Source organism: Anopheles coluzzii, chromosome 3 (assembly GCF_943734685.1).
Source record: "Anopheles coluzzii chromosome 3, AcolN3, whole genome shotgun sequence".
Lineage (NCBI taxonomy): Eukaryota > Metazoa > Arthropoda > Insecta > Diptera > Culicidae > Anopheles > Anopheles coluzzii.
In genome coordinates, this window is record NC_064671.1 from 25,035,239 (window position 1) to 25,043,318 (window position 8,080).

General features: G+C 46.0%; 1 protein-coding gene across 1 annotated transcript; it reads right to left on the bottom strand.

Moving 5' to 3' along the window:
- Positions 1-4,831: 4,831 nt before the first annotated feature.
- Positions 4,832-6,838, bottom strand: LOC120958343 (uncharacterized). The gene has a single exon (XM_040381061.2). It carries the CDS (start codon positions 6,322-6,324, stop codon positions 4,999-5,001), a length of 1,326 nt encoding a protein of 441 aa, XP_040236995.2. The 5' UTR covers positions 6,325-6,838; the 3' UTR covers positions 4,832-4,998.
- Positions 6,839-8,080: the final 1,242 nt, after the last annotated feature.

The window sequence follows — 8,080 nt, forward strand, 5'->3', positions numbered from 1 at the left end:
CCGCACATCCGACCAGAAGCATAATCCACACAAGCGACAAATCTTGTGCCGTCATCGCGACGAGCCTTATGTTTGCTTGCGCATCCAAACCGTCCGCGACCAGCGTTCCCGACTTGAGCAGCGGCAAATGATGCAAGTGTCCCTCGGTGTATGCTGCCACGTAGCGTTTGATAGTGTTTCGCATGGGTGAAAAGTTAAACACAGCGTACATCCCGATCATGGAGCGAAGGTGGGCCTTCGAGTAGCGATAGTAGCGCTCAAAGTCGGGATCGTCCTCGTCGCCAAACGCTGCGCTCAGCGTTTGAATGCGCATTTGGCTCATGGACAGGTCGGTGCAAGAAATTATCTGGCATACCTTGTGCGTCCACATATGCTCGTACGTGCCGTACAAAGCGAACCCCCGGAATATGTTCTTAAACCGTTGTCCCACAAATTCCCGAAAAAGGTTCCGCTCAAAGTAGCAGGTATCGTTCACTTGTTCCATCGTATCAAGCTCCTCGTCGTAGCGGACTGTGGACATCAGCGAAATCACTATCGACTGGTAGCAGGATATCAGCACCACATTCATCAGCATAAACAGTCCTATCATGCGTACCTCAAACCGACCCTCGAACTGATGCGTCGGCCCATTCAGCGCATTCATTACGAGCTCCAAACATATCAACACCACATTGTACTGCCGGTATGATTCACCGAACAGCGATAGCAGCACTGAAAAAATTATAACCGTCAAACCGAACGCTCCCCACGAGTAAGGATCAAACGGATCGAGCAGGATGGAGAATATGGATCTCGGTACGCTGCGGGGCACCACGAAACACAGTTGCACCATCTCGGGCAGTGTGGCAAAGATTCCCATACTAAGGCCATAGTTCGGGCTGAAGATATACTCGTAGCATTCCATTATATCATCCGCTTCTCCAAAGCTACCATTGTGGCGCTCAGCAATCGTCCGCCCCAGATCCGCATCGAACGGTGTCTCGCGGTCTGTGTCAGCGTTGATGAAAACTAATCTTTCCCCCCGGAGATCCCAGTCGATGCCTACGTTTTCCAGTGGGTATGTAACTTTGCTGTTCCGTACTATGGTCCACGTGCCGGCGTATGATACCGGATCGTAGTGATAGTAGTACACCATACACATGTGCCGTCTGGTAGCGTACTTTTGCACACTCTCTAGTATATCGTTCGGAAGCACAGCTATAAATGCGGCCGACTTTTCCATGTGATCACGCAGGACCTGAAACAGATATTGACAGATGGTACTGTTTCTCGAGGGCTATACATAATATTTGTAAGATCTAGTCCAGAAAATTCCATTTTTCATACCTCAGACAGCGTGCTTGACGTCATGAATGCCACAAAACATGTTTCGCTTCTTATCGTGCCCATGAAGTGTTTGTTTCTCAGCGTTACGGCACGTTGGAATGCAAACTTGGAAATAAATGGCGATTCACGAAAAGCGTCCTCATCGTTGAGCAGATAAACTTCATTCAAGCTCGTAGCATTGCATATACGATCGATACCATATTGTAATGTTTTCAAACTAGTTTCATTGACCGCTGGCACTGGAGATAGTTTGCACAAGCATGATGATAACGATATAGCGACTAAAAATAGTACGGCGTTTCGTAACATCATGTTGAAATCGAATAGGAGAAATGAAGAATTTTTCACCGACGAAACATTCTCCAAGCTTTATTCTTACTGTAATGTATCTAACAATCTTGCTTATACAATTTTGTGTGCAGCGTTTCAAAATTTTTCATCAAATATGAATAAAAGCAATCATAATCAGGGAATCAGGTAATCAATGATCAGGGATTTGTAATGTATTTTAAACACCAAAACTGTGTTATGATCTATTATTAATAACATAAATGTAACATGTAGATAGTTATCATCACTTTTCAAAATTGTTTGGATGAAATATGAATGAAAAACGATATTTCTATCATTTAGTATTGTTGAGCATTGTTTGTTTGAAATTTCAAAAAGTACTACTGTTTTGGCAAATGGTGCATAGTTACTATCTATTTTCATCCGTAATTTATTAGGTTTCAATGACCACCTTTACAAATTCCATCCTATCTTCTTCTTAAAAGATAGTTTAACCATTTCCATTTCTGAGACATTTCTGAGAACAAGATGTTTCCTCAGAAGTGAACTACTGCGAACGGTTCTTCCTGCAAATCCTTTTTTTCACTGATCTACCAACATCTCTCATCTTCTGCACTGATTTAGTTCGTATTATTCGCCACAGAATGGGCGCGTAAATGCTTACTAATTCCATCAAAAACATCGCACCACTCACCGCACACCCGACCAGAAGCATGATCCACACTAGTGACAAATCCTGCGCCGTCAACGCGACGAGCTTTAGGTTTGCGTGCGCATCCAAACCGTCCGCGACCAGCGTTCCCGACTTGAGCAGCGGCAAATGATGCAAGTGTCCCTCGGTGTATGCTGCCACGTAGCGTTTGATAATGTTTCGCATGGGCGAAAAGTTATACACGCCATACATCCCGACCATGGCGCGAAGGTGAGCCTTTGAGTAGCGATAGTAGCGATCAAAGTCGGGATCGTCCTGATCGTTGAACCCTGCGGCCAGCGTTTGAATGCGCATATTGCCCATGACCAGATCATTGCAAGAAATTATCTGGCACACCTTGTGCGTCCACATATGTTCGTACGTGCCGTACAAAGCGAACCCTCGGAATATGTTCTTAAAACGTTGTCCCAAAAATTCCCGAAACAAGTTATGCTCAAAGTAGCAGGTGTCGTTCACTTGTTCCATTGTATCGAGCTCATCATCGTAGCGGACGATAGACATCAGCGAAATCACTATCGACTGATAGCAGGATATCAGCACCACATTCATCAGCATAAACAGTCCAATCATGCGTACCTCAAACCGACCCTCGAACTGATGCGTTGGCCCATTCAGCGCATTCATTACGAGCTCCAAACATATCAACACCACATTGTACTGCCGGTATGATTCACCGAACAGCGATAGCAGCACTGAAAAAATCACAACAGTTAGACCGAACGCTCCCCATGAATAAGAATCAAAAGGTTCGAGCAGAATAGAGAAAATGGATCTCGGTACGCTGCGGGGCACTATGAAACACAGTTGCACCATCTCAGGCAGTGTTGTGTAAATTCCCAAGCCACCACCATAGTTGGGGCTGTACATATACTCGCAACATTCCATTATATCATCCGCTTCTCTAAAGCTACCATTGTGGCGCTCAGCGATCGTCCGTCCCAGATCCGTATCGAATGTTGTCTCGCGGTCTGAGTCAGCGTTAAGGAAAACCAATCTTTCCCCTCGTAGATCCCAATCATCGCCCACCTCAGCCAGCTCGTGTTTGACTTTGCCGTCGTGCAGTATGGTCCACGTGCCGGCGAATGTTGCCGGATCGTAGTGATAGTAGTACATCATGCATAAGTGCCGCCTGGCAGCGTATTTTTGCATACTCTTCAGCACATCGTTGGGCAGGACAGCTATAAAGGTAGCCGACTTTTCAATGTGATCGCGCAGGACCTAAAACAGAAATCAACATACTGTTATATTGATATATTGATATTGTTTACCGAGGGATAGACGTAGCATTTGCAAGGCCAAATCCTTGCCATCTTATTACTCCTACCTCAGACAGCGTGCTTGACGTCATGAAGGCCACAAAACATGTTTCGCTTCTTATCGTTCCCATGAAGTGTTTGTTTCTCAGCGTTACGGCACGTTGAAATGCAAACTTGGAAATAAACGGAGATGCTCGAAAATCGTCCTCGTCGTTGAGCAGATAAACTTCACTCAAGCTCGTTGCATTGCATATACGATCGATGCCATATTGTAATGTTTTCAAACTAGTTTCATTGACCGCTGGCACTGGAGATAGTTTGCACAAGCATGATGATAAAGATATAGCCACTAGGAAAAGTACGATGTTTCGTAACATCATGTTGAAATCGAATAGGAGGAATGAACGATTTTTTATCGAGGAAACATTCTCCAAGTTTTATTTTTATGTAAGAGTTTTACATAAAATATGAATAACAGCGATCATAATCAGGAAAACAGGTAATCAATAAACAGGGATTTCTAATTTATTTTCAGCACCAAAACTGTGTTATTAGCTATTATTAATAAGATAAATGTAACCTTTAGATAACCATCATCACTTTTAAAAATTGTTTGGATCAAACATGAATGAAAAACGATATTTCTATTATTTTGTACTTTTGAGCATTGTTTGGGTCTTCAGAAGAAAAGACTTCAAGCCCGTACGAAATATGAGATATATCGCACACTGATTCGCCCGGTGGTCCTCTATGGACACGAGTCCTGGACCATCCGAGCGCAGGATGCAAACGCTCTGGGCGTGTTTGAGCGACGCATCCTACGGATCATCTTTGGCGGTGTGTTCGAGCATGGAGCGTGGAGGAGAAGGATGAACCACGAGCTTGCTGAGCTGTACGGCGAACCGAGCATCCTGACAGTGGCGAAGGCTGGCAGGATACGATGGCTGGGGCATGTCATGAGGATGCCGGACTCATGCCCCAAGAAAGTGTTCGACAGCGATCCCCAGTTCGGCATGAGGTGCATGGGAGCACAGCGAACTCGATGGCTGGACCAGGTTAAACGAGACCTGACGGAGATCGGGTGTTTACATGGATGGGAGGCTGCAGCCAGGGACCGAGCATCCTGGAGAATAATTGTTGACCGGTCTATGTCACATCGGCGTGCTCTATCGTGAGCAGGCCAACAAGAGAAAGAGAGAGAGAGAGAGAGATAGAGAGAGAGAGATATATAGATAGAGAGAGACAGACAGAGAGAGAGAGAAAGAGAGAGAGAGAGAGAGAGAGAGAGAGAGAGAGAGAAAGAGAGCATTGTTTGGGATTTCAATAAGTTCTACTGTTTTGTCCTGTTTTGGCAAATGGTGTATAGTTGCTATCTATTTTCATCCGTAATTAATTAGCTTTCAATGTTCACCTTTACACCTTCCATTCTTTCTTCTTCTTAAAAGATCTTTTTACCATTTTAAGCTTGTTCGAAGCATTCAATCTTATCGTTAGAAGGACTTTAGGCACCCATACCAATGACAACTCCAACAGAAACACGGCTCCACTCGCCCCGCAACCTATTAAAAAAATGATCCACACAATCAGCAAATCTTCTGGTCGCATCGTAACCAGCACTATACTTTCGTGAACGTTCGGTTGACCAGAGCTATGCTTCTTTGCCTTCACCAGTGGCAAATGATGCAGGTGGCCCTCGCTGTACGCCGACGTGTACCGGTGAATCAGTGTGCGCATGGGCGAAAAGTTCATGATCGAGTACATCACTGCCGAGGAGCGTATGCGCGCCTTTGAGATGCGAAAGTACCGCTCCAAATTGTTGTCCATGTCATCATCAAAGTTGTTGCTCTGCGTTTCAACGAGTGCGTGACCCGTGCTAAGATCACTGCACATGACCATCAGACATATCTTGTTGGCCCATATTTCCTCGTACGATTCGTATCGGCGGTATGTGTAGATCGTGTTCTTGAACCGATATCCTAAGCTTTGCATAAACAAATCACGCTGGAACTGGCACGTATCGTTGATTTGCTCGATCGTATCAATCTCTGGATCGTACCGGGCCGAAGACATGAGCGAAATGATCAGCGATTGGTAGCACGACAGCAACACAATGTTCATCATCATGAACAGCCCGACGAGCCGTACCTCGAACCGTCCGTAAAAGCGATGGGACGGCCCATTGAGTGCGTTCATTACCAGCTCCAGGAACACCAATCCCACATTGTACTGGCGGTAGGATTCACCGAACAGTGACAGCAACACCGATACTGTGGCGATCGTGAAAATAAACGTACCCCAGCAGTAGTAGTCGAACGGATCGCTTAAGATAGCAAACACCGACTTCGGTGCACTTCTCGGCACCAGAAAGCACATCTGAAACATCTCCGGCAGGGTGGCGAAGCTTCCCACGCTGGTCGCGTAAATAGCCGTGTACACGTAGTCGAAACATTGCAACAAACCCTGCGCCATTGCGAAGGTGCCGTTGTGGCGCTTGGCCATCGTTTGCCCAATCTCGATGTCATGTGCTGTCGCACGGTTAGGATCCATGTTTAAAAACGCTACCGTTTGACCGCGAAGATTCCATCCAGCGGTGTTTCCGGTGCCAACATCAGCTAGAGTGTAAATACGTTTCCCTCCTCTCTCTATGGTCCAGGAGCCGGCAAGCGTTACGGGGTCGTAGTAGAAGTAGTACATCATACATTTGTACAACATGCTGGCGAAGTTCTGCACTGTTTCCATCACGCCGGCGGGCAGTACGGCAATGAAAAGGGCAAATCGTTCGATATGATCTTGCACTACCTAAAACGATGTATTGGTTTAAGTGACATTTTCTTCAGTAAAGTTCACACATACCTCCGACAGTTCGTTTGACGTTATGAATGCAACAAAGCAAGTTTCTATCTGGAATTGTCCCTTGTAACGAAAGTCTCGCAGCGTGACAGGACGGTTAAAATTAAACATTGAAATATATGGAGATACTTTGGATGGATCTTCGTTATTGATCAAATAGATGTCGCTAAAACTTGATGTGCTGCATATACGATCAATGCCTTGCTGGAAGATCTTCAGGCTCGACTCGTCGACAGTTGTTACAGGTTTCAGTTCACAGCGAGCGAATGGAATAAAAGCTAATGCTATGAGGGACGATATTGTGTGATGCATCTTTGGGGAGTAGTTCCAGTGGACTGATTCTGCCACGACCAGTAGCAGTGTAATGTAGGTACAACGTTTCCCCTTAATAGAATATTAATATTGCATGGAATGGGTTTCATATCATTACTAGTATTTTCTATTGCTTTTAATGCACGTACCGAATGCATTTTATTTGATTTGATGTACATTCTTACTTACCAGAAAAAAACCTGAAAAGAACCCTGAAAGATAACATCAATCACAATAAACCAAATTGCTTCCACTCATCATTCAATAGCGTCAAGCTGTTGGCACATAAAAACAAAACCAATTATAAACTTGTTCAGTCGTGCGACACTTGCATGGCTCTTCGGAGCAAGATTTGACACATATATGACATACCGGCTAAAAGTTTGGAGCTGGTACCATGGCCTCAAGCGAAGCATGGTCTCAGTGCGATGATTCTTCACCAACAAAAACAACACACATTTTCCCAGATTTATTTGCGTGCCTGGTGAAGCGTGAGCAATCTGACGCAAGGAGCAATTAAATTCTCGTTAAACAGAAGCACACAATCTCCTCAGTCCCGCCACCGGGGCTCGCGCTTTTGGCCATAAAACGCTAAGCGGTCTCATCCCGCTGCTCCGTACGGAAATCGGAAACAAATCGCTCACGCAAACGGTGGCCGTTTGCCGCCGGGATTGCCGGGAATTCCGCCACCATCTGCTTCGGAACCACCGGAACCACCGGTTAGGCAAGCAGCACGCGCGCAACAAACGTATAAAAAAAGGGACACGATTGTACAATTGTAAGCGCGTTCGCGGTTCGTTACCCGGAGTGAAAAATGCACAAGCACCATCTTCACCGTGATTCGAGTGGATCGTCTCCATCTCCCCCCTTCCTTCTGCCATGCCTCGAGCACATTTAGCACCGATTACAGCTCAAGTGTGCCTGTGACGGAAAAGTGAAAAATAAAATTCGCTTTCCACCCTGTTGTTTGTCTGGTGGTGCTGCACTCCCCCCGGCCTGACTGCCGTCTTAAGTTCATCCGCTTACCCGCCAAACCGACCCGTTTGACATTCCATCTGCCAGGAACAGTTCGGCGTGTCGGTTTTGCGGGTTGGGGGTTGTTGGTGGATGCAAGCTGCCAACAGGAGCCACCCGACAAAGTCTAACATCGTCACCAACACAGCGCAATATCCGTTTCCCAAGCAGCAGCAGCAGCAGCCACTATTCGCAATGGGCACAATGAGAGCATATGAAAACAGGGCAAGCTAAAAGAGGAAGAAAAAATATCCTCCGGAGTATGGAGGGTGGCCAGCCAGCGCAAGCGTATCCCTCCGGGCGATGGAAACATTCCAAT

Bases quoted from the DNA above. Each gene is read 5' to 3' on its own strand.
- LOC120958343 (XM_040381061.2), bottom strand. From the start codon at position 6,324: ATGGAAACAGTGCAGAACTTCGCCAGCATGTTGTACAAATGTATGATG.